The following is a 27,699-nucleotide window of genomic DNA, read 5'->3' on the forward strand; positions in this document are numbered from 1 at the left end:
CACTGCCTCTCGGCCTAACCTACCTCACAGGGTTGTTGTGAGGATGAACCGGGGTAGGAGGAGAACCATGTACACTACCTTGAGTTCCTTGGAAGAAAAAGGTTGTATATAAAGGTAATATATTATTATAGGCTGTATAAATGGTTATTGATAGGTTTCAGGGGTGCTTACTTCTGTACTTTTTACACGTGCATTATGTACCCGAGTAAATTCCCTACTCTTCCCTATCAAGAAGGCTGATCGCCGAAGAATTGATGCTTTTGAATTATGGTGCTGGAGGAGACTCTTGAGAGTCCCACGGACTGCAAGAAGATCAAACCTATCTATTCTCAAGGAAATCGGCCCTGAGTGCTCACTAGAAGGACAGATCCTGAAGTTGAGGCTCCAGTACTTTGGCCACCTCATGAGAAGAGAAGACTCCCTGGAAAAGACCCTGATGTTGGGAAAGATGGAGGGCACTAGGAGAAGGGGACGACAGAGGATGAGATGGTTGGACAGTGTTCTCGAAGCTACTAACATGAGTTTGGCCAAACTGTGGGAGGCAGTGAAGGATAGGCATGCCTGGTGTGCTCTGGTCCATGGGGTCACGAAGAGTCGGACAAGACTGAACGACTGAACAACAACAACAACAAATTCCCTACTTCAATTGCCAGATGTGCACTCAAAGAGTCATAGAATCATAGAGTAGGAATCGACCCGGAGGGTCATCTAGTCCAACCCCCTCCAATGCAGAAATCTTTTTGCCCCATGTGGGATTCGAACCCATGACCCTGAGAATAAGAGTCTCGTGCTCTACTGGCTGAGCTAGTCAGTTCTCACATGCAAGAAATGTAGCCAGCTTCTCCCCATTTGTGTAGGGTTGCCACCCCTCCAGAATTTCCCGGACATATCTGGAATACTGCAGTCGGCAGCAGTGTCCGGGCAGAAATCGACAAAACAACAACAAAAACCTGGGAATATCCACAAGTTTGCCAACAACTTTACTGTCCGGATATTCACCATTTGAAATATGGCAACCCTACCTGTGGTAGGTAGTCTCAGGTAGTCTCATGGGTGGGTGGATGCAAAGTCAGTGCAAAGTTTGCCAGTGTGGTGTAGTAGTTACAGCGTCATACCAGGACCAGGGAGATCAGGGTTCGAATCCCCACGCAGCCACGGTCTGGTCACTTCCGCTCAGCTCAACCTTCCTCACAAGGATGTTGTTGTGCAGATTAAAGGAGGAGGGCGAGAGCCTTGAAGAAGGAGGAGCGATATAACTAAAAAAAATTAAAATAAAATAAAATAAATAAGTTTGGTTGGGTTAGAGAGAGGCCATGAGCATAGCTGAACGTTTCCCCCCCCCCAGCAGCTGCAACCATGGAAAGGTCAGCGGCGGTCCCTATCTATGTAAAGTAAATCTCCCCCCCTTTCATACGAATATTTCAATTCACGCGTGTGAACGGCTCTTTCCGGACTTTTCTCCAGCTGCTCGCCTCGTCACCCCTTTCCACCCTCCCTCTCTTTTCCCTTATATGCGTTTGATTATTATTTTTTAAATTCTTTTTTTTTTTTAAAAAAATCCCCTCTGATGTATGCAACGTTTACTGACAGGGCAATGTGACTTTTCACACCGGTTCTCCATGGGCACCAGTGGGCTGGAGAAAAGCTCTCTCCAAAATATATATATATATAAAACCTCAGCAGGCAGAGCAGCCCGCTGCGCTCCCCCTTTCTTCCCGGGGGCAGCCTTAGGGAGATCTCCTCCTTCTGTCCCTCCATCCCCAAGGCGCCAGGAACTTGCAGCTTGAATCCCTCCACCTCTCCGGCTCCTTCAAGTTCAGAGCGACTTCTTTGCAGGCGACCTTCCCTCCTCTCTCCTTGACATGGCTCCAGCTCCTCCCAGGTCGCCTGCCACTTTTGCCCAGGCTGCTGTGGGATCCGCGCTCCTCTTCTTCTTCTTCCTCCTCCAAGTCGCCTCTGTCGAAGCTGATGGTGAGTCCTGCTCAGCCCTCTCTTGTCGCTCTCCTGCCGTCTCCAGAGAGCTTAAGGGTTTGTGGATCATTGCGCGCGGGGGGGGGGGGAGGCTGGAATCGGGAGAAAGGATTTGCGAGATCCAAATATCTCGCAGTCAACGTTGCACATCGCCCAAAGCAAAAGTCTTTCAAAGGCTAAGACTGGACTGATCGTTGCAGAAGGACGTTGGTTTTTTGTTTTGTTTTTTAATGCCCTGTGGGAGAAAAGTAAATCAAAACTTTATATTGCAATTCTGCAGCATGATTAGTGTAGATGCTAGATTTGGAAATGTTTCCCTACGGCTTTTGCTTTTGCACATTGATTTGCTAAAAAAAAGCATTTGGGATGCTGGTTTTTTTGGGGGGGGGGTTATTGCAGGGAAAGGGGGTGGAGACACAAATCAGTGTGTGGTACTGTTTACTCGCATAACTTTCTGGAATAAAGAGAAGGGGTCACATAGAAAAAAGCATGCACTGGATATTGAGATGCATTTATGAAAGGGTTTTTTAAAAAACAAAAACCAAGTCCAAATATTAGCAGCGTATTCCTCTATAGGCTTTCTACTGCCAGTTTCACCTCCTGTCTCTGCTGATATACTTGTGATAAGAATGTGATGGTGTTGGAGCCATTCTGATGGACGGCATAATTTTCCCCCTCTCGCACTCCCCAACCCCTATTAACGGTCTAGGCGTATATATATATATTTTCATATTCAAACTGCCTAACGGATTTCTTTACCGGTTGCTGTGTGGTGTGATGTGAAGGGAGGGGAGGATCCCACAGGGAAGGAGCAGAGTTTTTTGGCCAGAGCATTTCACTGGGAAGGTGTGTGAATTTGAAGTTTGCTTAGGCTGAGTCCACTCAGAAAGAAATGCAAATTCTTTTTATCAATTCTCCTTTTGACAGAACTGCACAGGGAAATTAGAATCAGCGGCAAGGCATGTCATGTTCACGTTTGGGAATTTCATTCTGCCACTCAAAATTGAGCGTGGGGTCTGAACCTTTGATGCCAAAGTCACGTCTTTCGCCCCCAACTCAACCGTTTTCCAATTTTTAAAATCTATTTTAAAATCTATTTCTATCTATTATTTATTTGTGTGTGGGGGTGTGTGAATATATAGATATAGATATGACTAAGTAATTAGAAAAAAATATCATGATGGTGTAGATTAAAATCATCAAATGATAAAATATGAACAACTGACCAACGCTGAATCAAATTAATGATCTAAAAATGTTTGTTTTCAGTTGTATAGTAGATACAAGTAGCTACTGTTTAGCCCCAACTGACTTAGGGCCTTTCCAAACTTACCATTTATAGCAGAATAGTTCCTGCTTTTCTTGAATTTTGGGGTATGTTGCCATACAAAGGCAGCATAATCCAGCTAGTATTCCAGAGTGATGTGCTCAAAAACCTGCTTTTTATTCTACTGCGGAAATCTGAATTTTGTGAACGATCTAGAATGGATCCTCAGAATTCTCCTTTGTGTACAAGCACCCTCCTCCTTTGTGTGGAGGTTGCAGGGTGGTTTGTGAGACAACTGATTCATGCCACTGTCGGCGAGGTGTCAAGTTTAGGAGCCCAGTTCAGAGGAGACATATGACAGCTAGATACGGTACTCCTCATGCAGACAAAATGTCATCACAATAACCAGGCTTGCAGACATCTAGTTCCTCTTCTAATCTCCCGTATCTCCACAAATTCAATAATGTGGAGCACTAGGCAGTAATTAATTTAAGAAGTCACGAAAGGACTATGCTCGTGCGCATGCTCATAACTCCAATATATCTGCTGAGGGAGCATGAGGGTGCATTAGGGGTGTCGCTACAGCCTTTTCTCAGTTTGGGCACAGACCACCATTGGTGCAGAAAGGGGGTTGGACTAGATGACCCTGGGGGGTCCCTTCCAGCTCTACAATTCTATGATTCTATGACTCACTCTTTAATAATGGGAACATTAGGTGCAGACAATGGGAACATTAGGTGCAGAACATTAGGTGCAGACACTCACTCTTAAAAATGTCAGATCAAACAGCAACTATAAATTGTAAGTGCGGGAAAAACCCTGAGTTTGATGTCCGAGTAAGCCGCCGTCCAAGTTTTACAGAACTCTTGTCGGATGGGGCAACCATAAGTTTTGAGGGGGGGCAATTATAAACAGGAAAATAGCATGTTCTGAGTGTTAATCGCTCCTCCCAGTATAAATTGGGGTTCCCCACAACTTTTGCTAACATAAAAATAAATAAATGATAGGTTATTTTCTTTAATGACTTCCTCATCCTATCTGGTTTGGCCTTAGATACAAACAGGAGTGCAAATTGCTACAAGTCGCTGTATCTCTAGCCCTTTCTGACTGCTTAGTAATTTGCATTTCTGATGCTTAATACGTGTTCTGCATGCTATGCCCAATACACGAAAGTAAATTCCCATAGAATCTGCCAAATAAATATGCTAAGAAACAGGACCAGTTGCAATCTATCAATTTCAGTGGGGCTTTCTTGCATGTAAGCATGTTTTGGATGGTGACTTCTGGCAATTAGGGAGTAATTTCCATTGTATGCAATGAAACATACTCAGGGGTTATCTGTTATACGAGCACTAAAATAAAAAGCTTCTATCTAGTTGGAATATATTTCCTTCAGGGTGCAGATTTATTTCATACGCAAAAATGACAAAGCGTGAATGGAAAAGGTGAAAGTACATTTCTAGATTCATAAAACTTATTGTTTTCTGATGAAGTCACAGCACAAATTCTTCTGTTACAACTGCAATCCATAAGGCTATATGCAAGAAACCAAGTACATCCTCTAAACTGAAAGCTTTTTATAAGCATAATGTGAAGTTGTTAATGGTATCTGTCCAAGGATGAGACAGATGGGTTCTCTAAAGACTTATTTCTTCTTTCACTTATTGTGCTATAAAGTTTTATTGTAAGCCTTTGCCGACTTGCTGGAGGTTACTACAGAGTTGTTGGTTTAAAAAAAAAATGAGTGTGAAATAAAATTGTAAGACTGTAAATTCTGTTCTCTTAGGACATTTATAGTGAAATACCAGACTTCTGAATTTTTATGAATGGGCTTCATAGTCTTACTTGTGTGCAGGGGATTTGCTTATGTACCCAAGACAATAAACGCATGTTAAGTCTTTTGAAGGTCATAAAAAGTTATTCCAATTATGTCATAACAGTCATAATAATAATATTTTATTATTTGTACCCCGCCCATCTGGCTGGATTTCCCCAGCCACTCTGGGCGGCTTCCAACAGAAACCAAATACAACAATATCAAACATTAAAAACTTCCCTAAAAAGGGCTGCCTTCAGGTTTTTTCTGAATGTCAGGTAGTTGTTTATTTCCCTGACCTGTGATGGGAGGGCGTTCCACAGGGCGGGCGCCACTACCGAGAAGGCCCTCTGCCTGGTTCCCTGTAGTTTTGCTTCTCGCAGTGAGGGAACAGACAGAAGGCCCTCGGCGCTGGATCTCAGTGTCCGGGCTGAATGATGGGGGTGGAGACGCTCCTTCAGGTATACAGGACCGAGGCCGTTTAGGGCTTTAAAGGTCAGCACCAACACTTTGAATTGTGCTCGGAAACGTACTGGGAGCCAATGCAGCTCTCTCAGGACCGGTGTTATGTGGTCTCGGCGGCCACTCCCAGTCACCAGTCTAGCTGCCGCATTTTGGATTAATTGCAGTTTCCGGGTCACCTTCAAAGGCAGCCCCACATAGAGCGCATTGCAGTAGTCCAAGCGGGAGATAACCAGAGCATGCACCACTTTGGTGAGACAGTCCGCGGGCAGGTAGGGTCTCAGCCTGCGTACCAGGTGGAGCTGGTAGACAGCTGCCCTGGATACAGAATTAACCTGCGCTTCCATGGACAGCTGTGAGTCCAAAATGACTCCCAGGCTGCGCACCTGGTCCTTCAGGGGCACAGTTACCCCATTCAGGACCAGGGAATCCTCCACACCTGCCCTCCTCCTGTCCCCCAAGAACAGTACTTCTGTCTTGTCAGGATTCAACCTCAATCTGTTAGCCGCCATCCATCCTCCAACCGCCTCCAGGCACTCACACAGGACCTTCACGGCCTTCACTGGTTCTGATTTGAAAGAGAGGTAGAGCTGGGTATCATCCGCATACTGATGAACACCCAGCCCAAACCCCCTGATGATCTCTCCCAGCGGCTTCATATAGATATTAAAAAGCATGGGGGAGAGGACAGAACCCTGAGGCACCCCACAAGTGAGAGCCCAGGGGTCTGAACACTCATCCCCCACCACCACTTTCTGAACACGGCCCAGGAGGAAGGAGCGGAACCACTGTATAACAGTGCCTCCAGCTCCCAACCCCTCTAGCCGGTCTAGAAGGATGTTATGGTCGATGGTGTCAAAGGCCGCTGAGAGATCCAGCAGAACTAGGAAACAGCTCTCACCTTTGTCCCTAGCCCGCCGGAGATCATCGACCAGCGCGACCAAGGCGGTTTCAGTCCCATGGTGAGGCCTGAATCCCGATTGGAAGGGATCCAAATGGTCCGCTTCTTCCAGGCGTGCCTGGAGTTGTTCAGCAACCACCCTCTCAATCACCTTGCCCAAGAATGGTAGATTTGAGACTGGGCGATAGTTGGCCATATTGGCCGGGTCTAAAGATGTTTTTTTAAGAAGCGGTTTAATGACCGCCTCTTTCAGCGGGGCTGGGAAGGCTCCCTCACAGAGGGAAGCATTCACCACCCCGCGCAGCCCATCGCCCAGCCCCTCCCGGCTAGCTTTTATAAGCCAGGATGGGCAAGGATCAAGGAGACAGGTGGTTGGTTTCACTCGTCCAAGCAGCCTGTCCACATCCTCGGAGGTAACAGACATAATTGTTCTGAGTCATATAAATTGCATATACAGTTCTGCCAGGGCAACTGGAATAATGAAACAAATGGAAATAGAACCCGACTTTGAGAATCTAGGTGTAGTAGGTGGTTGTTGTAACAGTGCTGATATCAGAGAGAAAAACACGCAAATCAATTCATGCATATCACTGTGTGCAAATACACATTGACCCTGACAATCCATGAAGGTGTGTGAAGACATCTCTCACTGGGCCTGCCCCACTGCCAGTCACATCCTAAGTCTAGAAAGGGCACTCCACTAGAGATCTGGCAACTACGCTGCAGTTTTAGGCGTCCAAGTAGAAAAAAAGGTTGTGGCTTCTTGTTTTCCTGTCTCCTTTCAGCTCCCTCCCAACACCTCAGAGTGGTTGGGTGGTTGAAGCAGTAATCCCTGTATTATGTACTGAGCTGAATCCTAGAACAATAGGATCCAGAATGCAGCAGTCTGATGGGTCCTAGAACAATAGGATCCAGAATGCAGCTGTCTGATGGGTCCGCAGGAGCCACCCAATCCAGCTCCAGGTGGAAGTGAATCAGCGACCTGATTGGCTTGCAAGAGCAGCCAATCAGGCTCCTGGAGGAAGTGAATCCGCAACTTGATTGGCTTACAGGAGTAGCCCAGAATTAGCCAATCACGTGGGGCACATTGTGTAAATAATGCATATATAGCAGATGTTTTGGGGAAAGATTCATTCATTGCTACTATGAGCTGAATAAAGAGCATGAAATTCACACTTGACTCCGAGTATATTTCACTCTGGAGTTGTTTGGGGGCCCACCTTTGCCTTTTAACATTACATTTCAATGCACCTACCCGGACCAGCTCCATCGATTCTTATTTTTTAAAAACAAAATTTATCTACCACTTGCTTGTGGTGTGTATGTATCAAAATACATTCTGATGATATGCACTGTCCAGACTCTTCATATTTTTAAAAACAACAACTTTGCTTTCATAAACATATAACTTGGAAGAACATATTTGCAATCTTGTGCTCAGGTTTATCCCTATTAAAGTTCGGGGATCTCCTCTGTCTGTTTCACTTCAGACAGATCACGCAAACCCATGCTGTCTTCAGCAGTAGGCCTATCTTCAGAAGTCTCTCTCCAAGAATCATAGAATTGTAGTGTTGGAAGGGATCCTGAGGATCATCTAGTCCAACACCCTGCAATGCAGGCAGCCATTCTCCTTACACACACAAACAGAGAGAGAGAGAGAGAGAGAGAGAAGCAGAAAATGCAGCTAGACCAAGTCATCTCATGTCATCACATGCTGCGCTGTGTCTTTTGAATTGCAGGAAAATTGTTTGCCCTTGGTCCCAGGAACGGCTCCCAGAGTCTGGACTTAGCGATGGCTCAGGAATCATGCGCTGCAGTAGGAGCTCGATTAGCCAGCAGAGAAGAACTAAGGAGAGCCATAAGAGATTGTTCCTTTGCTGTGTGTACCAGGGGCTGGCTGGCGGATGGCACGGTTGGGTAAGGAGCATTAAAACGGTGAAATCGCCTTCTCGGTAGTGGCGCCCGCCCTGTGGAACGCCCTCCCATCAGATGTCAAGGAAATAAGCAGCTGTCCTATTTTTAAAAGACACCTGAAGGCAGCCCTGTTTAGGGAAGTTTTTAATATTTAATGCTGTATTGTTTTAACACTCGATTGGGAGCCGCCCAGAGTGGCTGGGGAAACTCAGCCAGATGGGCGGGGTACAAATAAATTATTATTATTATTATTATTATTATTATTATTATTATTATTATTATTATTATCCTCCTCTAACCAACACACATGACTTATATCCAAATAACATGGTTGGGCTACTTTGTCAGGGGCAGACTTTGGCCTTCCAAATCTCAGCGGTGCCCTGTGTGAGGGCAGAATTCGGCACACCCACCCACCCGTGCTTTTCGTTCAGCTCAATTCACACCATCATAGTTGTAGGCTTGGCACCCAGCTAGGTGGAACCGGTCACACCGCCCTGGAATCCGCCTCTGATTTTGTAATAGTAGAACTAAGAAACACTGATTTTCAAGACAGCATTTTGCCACTCAAGATACCTGCTGCTGCCCCCCCCTCCCGGGGATTTGTCTTAATGTTCAACCTTGCAAATTATGTTTAATATAGCCTATAAGCTTTATTTGCTTCCATTAGTCAGGTGCTTTATGAATTTGACTGTCAGATGTTAAAAACGAAAGGCGTTTGAAGTACAACTGTACTTCAAAAGAAGGTGTGTTGCTTCAATTTGGGGAAAATCTTTCCAACAGTACCCTGAGAGTTTTCACTTGCTTGACATATCTCCCCTACCGCACTGAAAAAGCAAAACACTTTAGGCTAACACACTCTTCGCTTAATGATATACTTCCACTTACACATTCCAACAGAGTCCTTACGGATGCATTTATTTTTTGCTCTTCTGTCCAAAGTGTCACCTCTCTGGCAAAATTTGACCGTGCTCGAAATTTAATAACCAGGGCAAAGATGGACTTAAGCGGTATGACGCAGGATAACACTCCCAATAAAGGAACTGGGGGAAAATGATAATTTCATTATCTACCACATTAAAATGTGCTTTGATACCGCCATGTGTTTATGAACCTGGAGTCTTAGGGAAGCTTCGTAAAGGCTGACCAAATCATGGGAGATCAGAATTCAGCACACAAGAGAGAGGGAATGACTTTTAAATGAGTGTTTCCCTGGATACAAAAGCGTAAGAGGGCGTAAGCACCTTAAATAGCTGCCATTGTTAAAGGCGCAGGAGTCCTTTCCACTTTTGCACCTGGTCATCCTGTCTCCTGCTCAGAGGTAGAGAGAAAGACAGCCTGAAGTATGATGGCATGTGCTTCTTGCAATTCAGAAGGAGCACAGAAAACCCCACAGAATGTGGCATTATGCACAAAGGTCAGCTGCTTGCGAATCTCAGCTTTTATTTATTTGTTTTTCAACCACCACCCCCCCAAAAAACCCAAGAACATTGAACAGAGGTCAGCAAACTTTTTCAGCAGGGGGCCGGTCCACTGTCCCTCAGACCTTGTGGGGGGCTGGACTATATATATATATATATGTATGTATATTGGGGGGGGGGGGTTTGAACGAATTACCACAAATAACCCAGAGATGCATTTTAAATAAAAGGACACGTTCTAGTCAGGTAAGCCACCCCCCACCATGACTCTCCCCTCCCTTCTTCTCCACAGCCCCAGACGAGCCCCAGTGGCTGCTTACCTGTGTCTTGCGAATGGCAGGGGCTGGCAGCGGCGGGACGATGAGCAGCATGCGAAAGGGCTCAGGAGAGGGGCTTGGCAGCAACAAAGCCCGAATTGAGCCTGCTTACAATGGTGGCCACTCCAGCGCTAACACTGCTGCTGCTGGCACCAACAAAGCCCAGCCCTCTTCCTCTCTGCTGTAGGCAGGACAGGGCAGGGAGAAGCCAGGAGGTGGGAGGGAGGGAGGCACCGCCGAATGTGCACGCTGGCGCAGCCCGAACAATCAGATCCATGCCGATCCACGTGGCGATTCCCGGACCATCCGTGGGCTGGATCCAGAAGGCAACTGGGCCAGATCCAGCCCCCAGGCCTTAGTTTGCCTACCCATGACATTCTAGCTCAATGTTGTGAACTGCCCTGAGATCTACGGGTATAGGGCGGTGTAAAGGTAAAGGTAAAGGGACCCCTGACCATTAGGTCCAGTCGTGGACGACTCTGGGGTTGCGGCGCTCATCTTGCTTTATTGGCCGAGGGAGCCGGCGTACAGCTTCTGGGTCATGTGGCCAGCATGACTAAACCGGTTCTGATGCAATGGAACACCAAAACCAAAGCAGCACACGGAAACGCTGTTTACCTTCCTGCCAGAGCGGTACCTATTTATCTACTTGCACTTTGATGTGCTTTCGAACTGCTAGATTGGCAGGAGCTGGGACCGAGCAACGGGAGCTCACCCCATCGCGGGGATTCAAACCGCCACCCTACTGATTGGCAAGCCCTAGGTTCTTTGGTTTAACCCCAGCGCCACCCGCGTCCCACTAGGGTTGTATAGAAATGTAATAAATAATAATAGCTCCAATCTAACACTTTAAAGTATGCAAACAATGGGAACTGAAGAATCAGAAGCTGGAGGGGTCACTGAATAATGCGTCCATCGGCTGCATCCAAGGGCTTCAGTGCCCAGCAGAGTTCCTTGGCGTTCCTCATGGCCAGAACAAATTGTACATTTTTTTAATTTAAAAAATCAAGCATATTGGGTCATTTGCATCATTTATGCAGCTCTTAGAACTTTTAGTGCAGAATTTAGGTTACCTTGCTGCAGAATATATTTCTTTTTTAAAAAAGTTGTACAGTATGTTGCTCAAGCCTGAGGATTTCTCAACCAGACAGGTGCTAACATACTCAATAATTCTTCCTAGGTGCTATCAAGGGAGAGAATTCAGAGAACCCCACTGATGCTTTGCCTACGAACAATTTTGAACAATTCAACATAAGAAAAGTTTTAGTAGAGACTTACATGTTACATCAGTGGCACTTTTCACACGAGCTAGCCATGCCTTGGCTATTGGTAGCTCAGTGTGATATGTGATGGCAGTCAAACCAGAGTCATCCCAGTTTAAATTCATGGCAATCGTCTGCCCACCTGTCAGGTGTGGTCTATGGAGAATTGGACACAATTCAGAGCATTACTAGCTCAGCTGCTGATCATCTTTTTGTCTCCTTCCTGTTTTAGGACAACTGTGTGCAACAGGACAGGCAGCAAGCCACAGAGCGTGAAAATTACTGATGTTCAGATTGAAATGGATCCCTCTCCAAGTGGCAGATACGATGCTCTTTGTGTGAAAGTTGAAGGTCAGCATTGGTGGACCACAGAAATAATCACTATGGCAAGCCAAATCAAATATTTTTTCTTGTTCTTTCTGAAATGTCCATTAGCAGTTGGGAAGGAATAATTTGCTACGTGCGTGAAATAGCATGGAAACAAATTGCCCCTTCTCAGCTGAGTGCAGGCTCTTGCTGGAATATTTGTCATGTTCATAAAAAAAAGAAAAGGAAATATAATCTAGAAGCAGAGAGGAGTATCCAGCCCTACAACCCAGCAGTCGCTCACAGGCCAGCCTGTGTTCCACACCACATTGTGGCACCAAGCAGAGAACAAGTGTGTTGTAGCAAAGGATTTATAGAACAAAACCCCCTGATTTTGTATTTGCTCCTACTAAAAAACAAAACAATGCTCCAGGATAACATGAATTGCACATCATGCACAGTTAGAATCGGTGACCTATATAAATTATGCAAATCTATTCATTTTGCATAATTGATTAAGCAAAGAAATACACAGGATATTGAATCTGAACCCCCAGACGCTTGCAAATCCAACTCAGATGCTCCTTTCCCAACCTCTGAACTTCTATCAGGGATTGCCTGCATATCTTCAAGCAGCAAGAAACAGAAACTTTTAACATGAAGGGTGAGATTTTCTCTGACGCTGCTGAATCCTGTGTTCATTAAAGCCATTTCTGTGGTTTGCAAATGCCCCCTTGTCTGGTTGCCTGGAGGCAATTCCACAGGTAAATTGCATGATTGGTTGAAGACAATCTACAGATTTTGCTAAACTCTTACTTTCATTGGAGCTTTTGGAAGATGATAGGCCTACCAGTAATTTCTGAAAACATCACCAATCAGTAACATACGTTTGGGTGACTAGACAGGCTTGGTGAAATAGTTCTCTCAGCCTCACTTTGCATAAATACAGGGTACGCCTAGATGCTTATTTACGTTTTATGTTTCTGGGATATGGGACTACCTGCCACAATATCTCTGAGTTTCTTGAGTCATTTTATTCTGTTCAACAAGTTTATAAACCACTTCACAGCATGAAGTCATAGAAATGGTGTACAGGGTAAAAAGAGAATAAAGCACAGAAAATCTAAAGCAATAAAATCAATCCAGCAAACTCTAAAAGCTCTGTGAGTTCATCAACACAAACTTTTCCTCACTGCTACTATTCCCTTAAGGTAAAGGTAAAGGGACCCCTGACCATTAGGTACAGTTGTGTCTGACTATGGGGTTGTGGCACTCATCTCACATTACTGGCCGAGGGAGGCGGTGTACAGCTTCCGGGTCATGTGGCCAGCATGACTAAGCCGCTTCTGGTAAACCAGAGCAGCGCACGGAAACACCGCTTACCTTCCCGCTGGAGCGGTACCTATTTATCTACTTGCACTTTGACATGCTTTCGAACTGCTAAGTGGACAGGAGCTGGGACCGAGCAACGGGAGCTCACCCCGTCACGGGGATTCGAACCGGCAACCTTCTGATCAGCAAGCCTAGGCTCAGACTTCCTGTCGCTTATTGGTACAACAGGCTTAGTCATGAGATGGACACCAGCACGGAAGAAAGGTTGAATTGATTATTATAGGGATATTATGTACAAAAGGAAATACTGACATTTACATTTGGGTCTTAAATGTGCTTGATGACAGTTTATGAAGTCCCAAAAGTATCTGATTATCCCAAAACATTCTCTCACAGGACAGCTAAGTCCCAACGTCTAACTTTCTGATGGACAAGTCTAACTGACAGTTAACTGCCCTTCTTCCCTGACTAGAACCTCTAAGCCATCAGAGTCTGCTGTTTCCCAGACCAAACTAAATCCAGACTCCATCTATAAATCTTAAAAGTGATTGTCTCTTCCCTTTCAGAACTTGTAGGTCTGCTAGCACCAAAGGAGAAAGCCGGGAATGGCCATTTAGACTGAAGATACATTGTCCCCTGCTCCTTAACTTTTCCTGTATATCTTTCCCCCTCTGTAACTGTTCTTAGAAAGAAACTTTGGAAAGACTTGTTGCACTCATCGCCTGAACTTTCCCTATTCCCTCCGTGTTTGAGTGATTCATTTGGCTGCAAGACAAGCAAGTCTCTATTCCACAAGTTGACTGCAACTTGTTACCATTGCAGAAAATGCAGTGGTTTAGCCCAGGAATGGAAATTCGGATTTTGCCAGGTGAACGTCTGGCACAAATTCCTCATCAAAAAATGACGGATTATGTAACCTGGCCTTCTCTTAACAACAAAAGAGGCGGGGGGGGGGGAGAATCACCAGGGGCTTTCAAATACAAACATAAACCACATTAATTTAGGCTAAAATAGCAAACAGAACCAAGTTTGTTCTGTACAATGCTTAGACTGTTCGTAAGGCTTTCCCATGACAGCTTTCGTTTCTGCAATTTTTCTTTTCTCCCTCCCATTTTGAGCATTGAGTTTCGCGTTCAGTGAATTTCCAATTATCTAGTGACGTCAAGTAAAGTCATAAATTAAGTTATTCCAACTAGCCCTAGATTGATTTTTGTCATCAGTGGTATAGGAGATGAGCTATGTTTGGCTGGACTTGCACTTTGGAGTTTATCTCCCAAGATGTCACCACCTGCAAAAATCTGTGAAACCCCACTTCTCCCATGTTTCATTTCCTATCTAAAAAATTAAGATGGAAATGTACTGTAGAGTAGACAAGTGGGACCTGAAACAAAAGATTGCAGCACCGAGTCTGGTGAGTCAGGCATTTTAGTCATTCTCTCTCTCCCCCTCTCTGGCTTTTACATTCCCCAGCCCTTCACTAACCAGATACTTAAGTGTGTTTGCTTCTTGCTTGTTTTTCTCCTCAGGCAAACCATGTGGAGACCCACCTTCCTTTCCTCACACAGTTCTCCACGGCCAGACCGGGTTTGAAATGGGTGATGAGCTGCACTATGTCTGTGCTCAGGGGTATGTCATGAGTAACAAAGACGCTGCTTTCACTCTGCTCTGTCACACCTGTGGGGAATGGTTTGGTCAAGTCCAAGCTTGTGTCAAAGGTGAGTTCTGTCAACTCAGGATATCACATCTTAATTTTTTTGGATTGTCCTTTAATGTCCTAATGCAAACCTGCAGTGGATTTCCACATACAGTGTTATCAAACGGAATCTGGTGACAATGTACATAGTCCATATATGAATTATTATCCACCCACTCTGGGCAGCTTACAATATATCTAAAAACATAATAAAAACATCAAGCATTAAAAACCTCCCAATACTGGGCTGCCTTCAGATGTCTTCTAAAAGTTGTGCAATTCTTTATCTCCTTGACATCTGAAGGGAGGGCATTCCACATTCACTGTTGAACAAATGAATACATGGAATAAAACTAAAACAGATAAATCACAGGTATGTGAATACAGTGGCACCTTGGTTTTTGTACCTAATCTGTTCTGGAAGACCGTTCAAGTTCTGAAACATTCGAAAACCGAAAACTCAATAACCAATAGCTAGGCCTCAGGATCTTGCACTCAGCAGAAGCTGTGTGGCATGTTCGACTTTTGAGGCATGTCCGAAAACCAAAGCAATTACTTCTGGGTTTACGGCGTTTGAAAACTGAAATGTTTGTCAATGGAGACGTTAGAAAACCGAGGTACCACTGTATATGGAAGGTAGAGACTAAAATTGTATATACCATAGATATAATGCCTCCTGGTGTTGTTAAACTACAAATGCCCATTGTCCCTGACCACTGGTCATCCTGGCTGGGGCTGAATAGTCCAACCACATCTAGAGGGTCACATGTTTCTACATCCTTGCTATACATGATGGAAATCCTGTCCTCTGTCCTAAGGGCTGGGCAAATGAGCCAGAAACCTGGTGTTCAGGGCTGCAACCCATGCTAGAAACCATATGCTGGGGGAATAAGGCAGCCTATTCTAGACACTGCAGAGGGCTTCCCCTGTGTTGTGATGGTCAACTAGTCTCAGTACTTATTTACACCATGGCTCAAGCTTTCTCTTTTAACGAGTGATCTTTAGGACAGTATAATCACGTAGCATCCAAGTGACTGAAAAGGGGCAACGTGAAGAGGATTCTAGTATGTTATCTCATGCAGAAAGGTGAGTCTCTGTTAGCATTTGTGAGAAACAATGACACTTGCAAGTGAAGTAACAGATCTTGACATGAGATATGGATTGTGCCAGCTCTTCACTGTGCGCTCAAAAGCATTATCATGCAAAACACAGCTGAACTGGCCCATCCTTAAGCAGCTGAAAGCCCTAGTGTGGAGAAGGTATCCTGTTTCTTGAGAGATGGTATCTGATGTTTCCAGGGATCAGTGATGTCCTGGGTGCTTAGCTCACTGACACACTGGTGTATCGTGAAGCCTCTCTAACTGGTTGGGCAGTGTGTTATTTCCGGAACGCAGTCCCTAGGCTCAAGCCAAATGCCTCATGCGTCACAAGTTGCGAAGCATGAATACAGGTTCTTGGAGCAGTTTCCTTGACAAACGACAGTCAGAGGGTATCCAGAACATTTCTATATTAGGTAGCGGAGCGACACGGCTATGAGAAGGAGGAAATTAAAAAGGGAGCAGAAAGAGTTCAGAGAACAGATTGTATAATTGATCCTGAATATAAAATATATAGCGCACAAGGGAAAATTTGAGGACAAGGTGTGAATGAATAAGGGGCAAGATATTCTTTTGGATCTGTCATGTTGTCCTCATATAGGTGTCAGGATGCAGGGCCGTCGTACCCATAGGCGCTAGGGGTGTGGGGTACCCAGGCGCCGGACTCTCAGGGGCACCAGGCCAAGAGTCTGGGGCCTGAGAGTTGAGTCTGGGGAAGAGCCCATCCATTGGCTAGAACACCGGAGCAAACTCTTCTGCTGCAGGTGGCTCTGTAACATGAGTTTGGGGGCAACCGAGCCAGCAAGACGCTGATGTGGCTGGCGGGCTCCACCTTCCTGCTCACCTGGGGACTGGGCAACCGGGGCGGCGGCCAAATCTTTGCACCCCAGCACCGCATATGCTTAAGACAGCCCTGTCAGGATGTATGACCAAAACTGATTTGTTAGTTGCTGTGTATAAAGCAAAAACCAGTTTAGAGTCTTACTTTTTGTGTGTGGATAAGACAATGGAATTGCATGGAGGCTAACACTTCCATTTGAAATAGAGATGCACATATTCCATGTCAGTGTGCAAACCTAAGTGAGTGTGGATCAACTGGAATTTCCACTCAAAGTGGGCAGGATACTAATGTTCTATAAAAATGCCTGGTGCTCCCATCTTTGCATTGTTGTTGTTGTTCAGTCGTTCAGTCGTGTCCGACTCTTCGTGACCCCATGGACCAGAGCACGCCAGGCACCCCTATCCTCCATTGCCTCCCGCAGTTTGGCCAAACTCATGCTAGTCGCTTCGAGAACATTGTCCAACCATCTCATCCTCTGTCGTCCCCTTCTCCTTGTGCCCTCCATCTTTCCCAACATCAGGGTCTTTTCTAGGGAGTCTTCTCTTCTCATGAGGTGGCCAAAGTACTGGAGCCTCAACTTCAGGATCTGTCCTTCCGGTGAGCACTCAGGGTTGATTTCTTTAAGGATGGATAAGTTTGATCTTTTTGCAGTCTCCAGTGTCTCCTCCAGCACCATAATTCAAAAGCATCAATTCTTCGGCAATCAGCCTTCTTTATGGTCCAGCTCTCACTTCCGTACATTACTACTGGGAAAACCATAGCTTTAACTATACGGACTTTTGTTGGCAAGGTGATCTCTCTGCTTTTTAAGATGCTGTCTAGGTTTGTCATTGCTTTCCTACCAAGAAGCAGGCGTCTTTTAATTTTGTGACTGCTGTCACCATCTGCAGTGATCATGGAGCCCAAGAAAGTAAAATCTCTCACTGCCTCCATTTCTTCCCCTTATATTTCCCAGGAATGGACCGAGGCCATTTAGGGCTTTAAAGGTCGGCACCAACACTTTGAATTGTGCTTGGAAACGTACTGGGAGCCAATGGAGATCTTTCATTAATATAGGAATTCTAGTTTGTTTGCTATCGTGAGGGATTTGAAATTATAATTAGTTAGAATACTTTTTATGTTTCTTTTGATATATTTGACATTTGTGCAGTCTGATCAAAATATAACAAAAAATATGCCAATTAAAGACTAATTATCAATTCTGGCAAAACAATTACGCTTGTTGAAACATGTCATCTGGGTCCTAGCATCACCCTGAGGATTCAGATTTGGACAAATCACAGGTCACCCTACTGGGGTGAGGAAACCTTAGCTCTCCTGTCATCCTCAGATGCTAAGAATGACTCTCCTGCTCCACAGTCATGCAGGAGCATATGACTGAAGAATCCTCTACAGGCCCTTTAAGAATTGCAGTTCTCTAAGGGGAAGCTTTCAAGTCACTTTGCTGAGTTAGCTTTCATAGTTGAGTCCATAGTGCCTAATAGGAGCTGCCCAGGGTCCCGAGCTGATCTGTTGTGCATGAACCAGACTTGACCTCACCAGATTCTGTTTATTCCTTCTATTTCCCTGCATCCCCCAAGTCCAAATAGAATAGAATGAAATACAAGGAAGGAAGGAAGGAAGGAAGGAAGGAAGGAAGGAAGGAAGGAAGGAAGAAGGAAGGGTAACTACCTGTATTTAACAAGATGGTAAAGTGTGCAGATAGATGGTCCCACATAAATTAACTCTGTGGATAACTGTGGATCTCTCCATCTTGGCTGGTGCTGATGGTACTAGTCCTTTCTTGGAATACTTTTTTTGTCTGATGTTGTTGCTTGAGCTGCTGCAGCCTGAGAACATGAACAAAGTACATGGCCAAGTTCATGCAATCACTTTTGTCTTGGACCTTTGCTCCTCATGGCTTATAAAATCTGTCAGGGAGAGGACAGCTGGATGGGCCAGGGAGGTGATTAATGTCTTACTTCAAGGTGTGGTTCCAGGCTGCCTGAAGGAGATTACAGCAAGACCATTCCTGAATAAGCCTTCCCTGGACCCAGAAGATCTTAACAATTCTGAGACCACCATCAAATATCCCATCTGGGCAAGGTTCTTGAGAAGATAGTTGCCAATCAGAACCAGGTACTCTTGGAGGACAAAAAAATTCTAGATCAATTTGCATCAAAATTCAGGCCTGGTTTTAGTATAGAAACTGCCTTGGTCAGCTTGTACAAGGACCTGTGTGACTGTTGATCTCTCAGTGGCTTTTGCTACCATCAACCATGATATCCTTCTGGGACAACTGTCTGAGCTGGGTATCAGGGTCACCACATTGCATTTGTTCTGCTCCTAATTAGATGGCCAGTTCTAGGTGGTTCTTGGGGAATATTGCTTGGCTCTCCAGGATGGGATCCCCTAGGGGTTGATTCTGCCCCCCCATGCTGTTTAACGCTTGCATAAGACCACTGAATGGGGTCATGTGGAGTTCTCAAACGTGTTGTCACCAGTATGCTGATGACACACCACTCTTTCTCCTTTTTATTTCCTGTGGGTGAGAAAGTGGATGTGCTGAATCTGTGCTTGGATTCAGTAATGGACTGGATGAAGGCCAACAAAATGAACTTAATCCATACAAGACTGAGATGCTGTTAGTGGGTGATTCTTCTGTCCACCTGAGTGATGTGCAGGCTCCCTCTAAAGGATCAAGTTTGTAGTCTGGGGGGGGGGGTTCTCCTGGAACCACTCCTGTCACTTGAGGCACAGTTAGTCTCAGCAGTGCAGAGTGCCTTCCACCAGTCTTGAGGTATGCCCTGGTAACCTCAAGATTGGACCATTTCAATGTGCTTTTGAAAACACTGCCTGTCTCTGTTTCTGAGCCCATTTAACTCTTAAAGCTCTTTATGGCTTAGGACCTCAATATTTTCAGGAATGCCTCTCCTGATATGACCCTACCTGAACCCTTAGATCTTCACATGAGGCCCTTCTCTGGGTCCCTCCTCTGAGGGAGGCTCAGAGGATGATGGTGAGGGAGAAAGCCTTCTCAGTTGTAGCTGTCTTGTGGAACGCTCTCCCCAGTGAGACCCGCCTGGCACCTTCACTGATGTCTTTTTTGTGCCACTTACCTTTTCCTCTAGGCCCTTGATAGACTGAGTTGATTATGTTTTATTGTTTAGCGCAGTGTTTTTCAACCACTGTTCCGCGGCACACTAGTGTGCTGCGAGATGTTGCCTGGTGTGCCGTGGGAAAAATTGAAAAGTAATTATAAAATACTTTCTTTGTGTTTATTTGATTCCTATTCAAGAGAATTACTTTATATATAGTCAATATAGGCACAGAGTTAAATTTTTTAACATTTTCTAATGCTGGTGTGCCTCGTGATTTTTTTCCTGAAACAAGTGTGCTGTGCCTTTGCCCAAAAAAGGTTGAAAAACACTGGTTTAGCGTACTGACAAAGCTTCCTGTTGGGGTGGGAGTATTGCTCTGAATTATAAAAAATATTCATGTTTTATATGGCTATTCTTTTTTCTTTATGGTAATTTTTAAAATGCAAATTGCACCGATACCTTCTGAAGGTAACAAACGGCTAAATCATCATCAGAATCAGCATCACAACAACAATTTCCACCTGTTGCTGCCATCCCCAACATTTCCAGTATTAAGTAAAGTGTTTGTTACATTCAGAGTAAAGAAAGGAAGAGTCCCTGGCAGCTACTTGAGTTACAGCCTAGAGTGAAATCTGGCTGGCATAGTTTCACATTGCTTTTATATAATACCTCAGTGAGATTTCAATAGGGGTAAACATGTGGAGGTTATTCAGAACTGTCTCTGAACTCTGACATTCTCCCTCAAAGCAGGCAATACTTGTTAAGAAGGGCTGAGTTAGTCATTCCACTTAGCGGTCTAATAGCCCTTTAAATTAGATTTATGTAATTATGAAAGCAATTTTTAGTCCTGTTTCCTGTCTTTTGCTCTGGAAGTCTGTGGCTTCAAAAATAGTAGGCCAAATCAGTGTAGGTTTTGGCCTCAGCAGAACAAAATCAACATATGCCAGCTAAGAAATGACCTTATAAAGCCACATCCTGATACCAGGATTTATTTCTAAGAAACATAAAAATAACTTAATCCAAATGGTACAGTGACTAGACTTGCAGACACAATAACTTTCATAAGCGTTCCTTTGCTTTCCCCTATATTTCTGTTACGCTGCACAATGCTGTTCAATTGCTAAAGTCTAGGATTGAAAGAGTATATTTTAGAATTTCCTTGTCAACATCACAGTATTTTTTCTAAAGTATCAGACCTCTAAAAAGTTATTTCTGGCAGAACTTTCTGTCTTCTTCAGGGAAAAAAATTATTGTAGCCATGATACAACCAAGAAAAGTAAAACAGAACAAGCCTTACAGTTTGGAAAGGAATGAAAGTATACATTTGTTAGAATAGTTGCTTCAGGATATAAGATGCTTGGAGAGTTTATTGGACTAGAATGTTTCAGGTTAACAGGGGGGGAAAGAGAGAGGGACCACAATAAAAATCCTATTTTTGGTTATTCCAGGGTTAAACCACAACTGCAAAGCTCATTATTAATTCAGTTCTGTATGAATTCTACTCCCCAGATATGAAATTCAGCAACCAAACCATGGGTTGTATCCAATTAAGTTATATTCAAAGAAGACCGTTGAAATGAATGGACTAAATTAGTCCTGTCTGTTATTTTCTGTGGGTCTACTAGGACTAACATTAAATCCTCTTAATTTATGTTTTATTCACATTATTTATATACTTTTATATTGCTATTTTGGTATTTAGGTTGTGTTTTTGCTTTAAGGTTTCCATTGTTTGCTGTTTGTTTTTTTGGACTGTACCATGTCAAAAACACTGTACAATTGCGGGTTTTGTTCTTCAAATGTCCGGCAAGTAAGAACTCGTCCTGGAAAGACTGGGAAAATGGTGTTGTGGGATGGAAATAAAGGACAGCTCAGGGTCTGGTTACAAGGACACAGAAACAATTTCTTATTACTTCAGATATTTTGATCATAAAACAGTTACTGGGTGTTAGCCTGTCTGGTTTCTATCACCCAGGCTAGGTTTCTTTCAGACACTGGATCTTCCTCTCACAGCAGTCAAATTCCGTGATCATTTCTGTGATCACAAAATGGTAGAGCCTCTTGTGAAAGATCATGGCAGACCAGAAATGTAATCTGAACAAGGGACCTCCTCCAGCTGACCTGTTTATTGAGCAGTCATCCAGATATATGCAAAACTTACTGTTCTGTGAACTGCAATGAAATGGGACAGTTCTTGCCGGTGCTTTTTTTTTTCCTCCTGGGATGGTGAAGAGGAGAACCCTCTGGGCAGCAGCACATAAATGCCGGCTGGAAAACTGTAAGCAAAGATGTTTAATACTCTCTGCACATGTCTTCTGTTTGACCTTTTTCAACAAATCCGGATCAATAGATGAAAAAAGAACAAGCGAAATGAAAAAAAAAAAGTTAGAAGTTATATGGTAATTATTAAGATGAGTGGTAATATTAGTTAGGAGGGAAACAGACTGGATAAGAAAACACTTGTGGGGAAAAGAAGGGATTGAAAACATACAATTCCTGCTTCCTAAATAAGTTACATAACTCCTACAGGCTTTTGGTTTGGTGCTTGTTCATTTTAGTTCAGAGACCTGATTGTACAGTTGGGTTCTAGGGACAATTTGGCAGTTGGAATAACATTTAGAGAGTAGGATTTGGAGACAAAGGACAACCTGGAAACAGCAGCAGGGAATGGACACTTTCCGACATCCTCCTCCCAAAGCATTCATCTGCCCCCACTGCTTTTCCATCATCAGGAAAAGCCAGGAGATACAAACAGTCCAACTGTAAATGTGAGGAGATGTCCCATCCTCCCTGGGTCTAAGCCAACTAGCACTACCTGGCCCTGGGTGTTTTAAGAATGCCAGAAACTGCATTACCAGAAGCTCCTTTCACTTGTCTAAAAGTGACTATTCAACCATCCTACCATACTCACTAATGCAGACCCAGAATCATAGAATTGTGGAGTTGAAATGGACCCCAAGGGTCTTAGAGTCCAATCCCCTGTGATGCAAGAATCTCAACAAGATCATACATGACAGATAGCCCTCCAACCTCAGCTTAAAACCTCTGAGGAAGGAGAGTCCACCACCTTCTGAGGGAGTCCGTTGAACAGCTCTGACTGTCAGAAAGTTCCTCCTGATGTTTAGTCTCCTTTCTTGTAACTTGGATCCGTTGGTTTGGGTCCTAGTCTCTGAAACAGAAGCACCTCAGTTGTGATTCAGTCCTACTTCTGGTTTCACCTCCTGTGCCATATAAGGCATTGCCTGTCTATTCAGGACCACATTTCATAACACTGGGTTGCTAGGTAGCACACATGCTGGGGGAAGGGGCTGGGGCATTGTTCCCTATGGAACCTTCCAAGAGCAGCAGTTGAAACAGACACATCAGTAGGCATATGTGAGACCTGGAGAAAGGACACTTCACATCATTTTCTACCCACAGCCTTCATAAGCCTTTAAAAATAAATTTATTCTCTTATGATGTGAGCTGGTGAAAGAGCTTTGTGATAATCTGGTGCCAGAAACCCCACCTCCTTAAATTGTTATTTTGCCTTTTCAGATGAAACTGAGGGACATATCGATTATGAAGACAATTTCCCCGATGACCGATCTATTTCTACCGAAGAACATGAACACAATGCCAAAGAGGCAGAGGAGAAGGAAAATGAGCAAGAGAAAGCCATCCATGATGAGAAGACCCAGTTTGCTGACGACGACAACCATATTGGCGTGAAAACTGCATATAACAAGAAAGGCACCAAAATGATATATGAAGGTGAGGACTTCCCCGTTGGACCTGCCATTGTGAACAATGATACAAAAGCAACAAAAAGTACAGACTCTCATACAGATGAGTCCTGGCTAGATGGTTACCCAGTTACTCAAGAAGCTGTAGAAGAAGTTGAGGAGGAGGAAGGGGATAAAATTGATGGATCGATGGGAATGGAATATGACATTGGCACTGACCAACTGAACCATGCTGATGTCAGGAATACAGGCAGCAGCCCAGAAAAGGATTTTGTGCAGGCTGGGACAGTCCCGTCACTGACACACACTGATGGGAGCAAAAGAATACAAGGGACTCTAACACCAACCACTGTTCCAGAGAACGTCAGTGTAAGCAAAGATGACAACACCAGGTATGTCTCAACGACACCTATGGGAATCATCACACAAGAGTTGTCATCCGCAACCACAGCCACGAGCTTGAATTTGGCCACACTGGAGACTTCTACAGTTTTCCATCTCATTGACCCCATTCCCTTGCCAGAGGAAGTAGAACCGATGACTTCCTCCTCCATGCAAGTAGTTACTACTATACCTTCTCAAAATAGCTTTACTGATACACCAGATGTTGTTGAGGGAGAAGCTTTGACCTATGGACTTGGTGGGAAGCTTTTGAGCACTTTTGAACCATGTGTGGGAGCAAGTTGTTCCAGTTCCAGTAAAGATCCCATGATAGCCATTGGAGTGACTGTTGTATGCCTAATTTTGCTTGCGTTGATCTTGGCAGTGTGGTGCTTCAAGAAACGGCAACAGAAGACCTCTGTTTATAAGTTGAATGGGAAGGATCATGCTAGGCACCAGCTGCAACAGATTGAAATGCAGAAAGTCTAACCCAGCTGTATACATTATTGGAAAGAAATGCATGGAGGAGAGACATGGAAACTGATTGAACAAATGGATAGTAATGTCCACTAGTTCAGAAAGAAGACCTGTGTATGGAACAGCAGGACCTGCACTAACTGAAATCACAACTTATTGTGATATTGGGATTAATTTGGATATCTATAGTTTTTAACCACCTTGAGGATTGCCAGGGCTGATTCACAGAAGCATATTTTATCTCTTGATGACTGTATATATAAGGCAGCGACTCGGTTTTCCGAAATTGATACGTCTGTGACAGACATGATGGACAAGAATTTTCTTATGGGTGTGTAGTGCCTATCCTAGATGCAAGCTAGTCAAATGGCAAGACCATCACCTGACAACTGACACATCAAATCCCTTAAGATGGCAGGATGGACTTACAGTACTTGCTTCTTGCATTAAAAATGTCAATGCAATTATCCTCTCTGCTGTGTTAAAACGGGTCACAGAGCCCAATGACACATTTGAAAGAAGCTCTATAGAACAGGGAGACAATCTGTGTGCAAAGTGGAGAGGATTTATTTGAACTATTTGCCATTTTTAAGGTAAGGATAAATTAACACATAGACAGTTGTTACTTGTCATGTTCTATGGATTTACAGATAGAATTTTTTCTATCTGCACTGTTCAACCACTGCTCCAGTTTATTTCAGTGGATTTGTACTATAGCAGCTCTACCCCTTCAATGGATTAACTGTGTGTAGGGGGCCGATCACAACGGACTGTTAGCTAGAAACATGACATTATTGAGCTGCTTGGATTTTATTAGTTGTTTTAATATCTAGAAATAAGAGTCTTTTTTCTATTTGTAGGAGAGTGTAGACAGAGAGTTGATCATGATGAATGGACTTTAATCAATGATATATGACTAGACATCATTAATGTCAATATTCCACCCACTCTATAGAAGTGCTCTCTTAAGAAGTAGATAGAAGATCTCACACCACTTTGCCTGCAAACTATCAAAGACTATTTAGGGTTTTCTCCCCCCCCCCGGGCAATGCTAATTTTGCAATTAAATTGGGTGTTTAATTAATAAATGAATTATGCAGCCAATAGCGCATGGTCTTTGGGAGTGCATTTACCATCTTATTTCATAGAAAGTGAAAACTTCCATTCTTTAGTTCAATCTGGGTTGGTTTAGAGTGGGCGAGGTTCTCATGTAGACAACATATGTATCTGTTGCTAAAGATGCAAAACAGATTAATAGATGGGTTCAAAAGTCACACCATGGCCAAGGCAGCAGTCCGAACTCCATTTACCAGGGAGTAAGCCCTGCTGAATTCAATAGGACTTACATCTGAGTAGACATGGTTAGGCTCATGCTGTAAGTCATTATTCCCCCTAATGTATTGATGCATATTATAAGGCACCAACAAAATGCACAAGAAAATGAAGCTGAACCCCCTTCTGAAAGCATATATTAGTGCCCATTATTAAATATGCATTTACCCACAGCTGCAAATGAAGCAACACATAAATGGTTCTGTGCATGTTATGTGTGAATGCACATAAAGAACAAAAATATCTTCGGTATGGTGACTGCATGGCCAAATTCTACCATTTAATCTAGCAGAAGACATTTTTTGGGGGGTGGGCAGGCTGGGAGTTTCTACTACTAATTTGGGCATGTTTTCAGCATGATATTCAAATAAAAACTATTAATACACTCCATGTTTCTTAAATGTCTGTCATTGTAAATTATTCTATTGTCCTAAACTGGCTTCGCCAAAAAACAAACCAACCATTCTGTTTGTACCTGATCTAGACAGTTTTACTCCACCTTGCCGTGAAGGAATGCTACAAACCTGAGCCTATTGCAAATTTTTACTTAATTAGATAGATGAAATATTGTGACTGACTGTGAGGAATGTTCCAAAGTGAGGAAGTGTTGGGGAGAGCCTCTCACTTTAGTTTTCGGCCTGCCATTCAATTTCAATATTGTTCCAAGTATTTCTGAAACAATGCCAAGCAGTCAACATCAAGACCTCTAAAATGTATATGCTTGCTACAATCTTGGGAGATTTCCAAGCTGCAGACTGTAGAATGAAAATAACATTGCAACCTTAAATAGGTCAACCCGGAAGTAAGACCCACTGAGTTAAAGGAAAGTGCATACATTAGAACCCAAGTCCCATATACTTGGGAGAACTCCATATGACACATATGACAATGGAAGACGGCTTTTGATTGTGGCCAACATATGAAGCTGGTATGGAATCATACTGCTTAAATTGATTTAAACATGTTCTGTGATTTAACAGGAAGTGCTCTGGGCTTTAAATTAAGATACCCAACTCTGCATCGTGTTCTTAAATGAAATACCGGTAATTCTCACTAAAACTCTTTAATATTATGCTCCCGCAATGAGAATGTAAAAAATAAATGGAAATATATTTTGTGCAAATTGTACAGTATTCTTGGGCAAAATTCAGTAGTCTTTGTATTACTCACAAAAAGGCCAAAGAGATACATTAACAGGAAGCTTATGAAGAAAATGTAAATGAATGAGCAAGGAAGGGAAATGGTCGTGCTTATATGCATATGCTGTGTGTTTTCAACAAAAACAAAACAAAACGATTGTGGAAATACCAACCTTTCCTTCAAATCTGTTGTTCAGAAAGAAATGAAGAAGAATTATTATGATTAGATTAGCTAGTTCCATTTATAATATTTTTGCATCTGTTTATATTTTGTATCCCAGAATGTTGTTTGTTTATCTGTGTAATTACTTATTGGGAAGCTATTAACAAAAGGATAGCCATGTAAAAAGTGACTTAAAATAATTTTAGTAAGTTGACTGCATTCAGCCCATCAGCTACCTTGACATTTAACTGATTTTACCAAGCTGAGGTGAGGGGTAAGAGAAGGAATACATATCTCTGAGGTTAGGAAAAACCAAAAGGAAATGAGGAGTTACTTACAGGAGTGGTTTTCAAATTGTATTCCATAGAATCTTTGATTTCTTGGAAGCTTCAGCAATTCAATGGCATAGTTCATATGCAATGTTAAGCTACAAATTGTGCCACAGGCAATCAAACAATCCATGATGGCTTGCTTCTCCCAAACTTGTTTTGTTTTCCAGCCGCTCTTGCCTTGTACTTTTATAGTCTAGCAGGTATCTGAGGTGGGGTGGCCAAACAAGCCAAGGTTAAGGAAAGGTGCTGGATTTGTACCCTACACCAAACCATAGTTACAAGAAACCAAGGTCCATAAACCAACAACAAATTGTGGCTTTTGACTGTGGTTTGTTGGTCATAAACAAAGCACTGCTAAGACACTGGGCAGGGTGAGGGTGATTAAACAAACCATGGTTTAATAAACTACAGCTTAGCATTATGGGTTAACTAGGCCAATTATAGTGGATAAAGTGTACCCTGGGCATGGA

At 43.6% G+C, this 27,699-nt stretch overlaps 1 protein-coding gene across 1 annotated transcript; it reads left to right on the plus strand.

The window, feature by feature from the left end:
* The first annotated feature begins 1,968 nt into the window (after positions 1-1,968).
* On the plus strand, positions 1,969-24,546 carry SUSD5 (sushi domain containing 5). The gene is made up of 6 exons (XM_033165909.1): positions 1,969-2,028; positions 2,757-2,817; positions 8,157-8,334; positions 11,564-11,682; positions 14,496-14,684; positions 23,218-24,546. The coding sequence occupies exons 1-6, from the start codon at positions 1,969-1,971 to the stop codon at positions 24,273-24,275; spliced, it is 1,665 nt and encodes a 554-aa protein (XP_033021800.1). The 3' UTR covers positions 24,276-24,546.
* Positions 24,547-27,699: the final 3,153 nt, after the last annotated feature.

This window comes from Lacerta agilis, chromosome 12, assembly GCF_009819535.1.
Source record: "Lacerta agilis isolate rLacAgi1 chromosome 12, rLacAgi1.pri, whole genome shotgun sequence".
NCBI lineage: Eukaryota > Metazoa > Chordata > Lepidosauria > Squamata > Lacertidae > Lacerta > Lacerta agilis.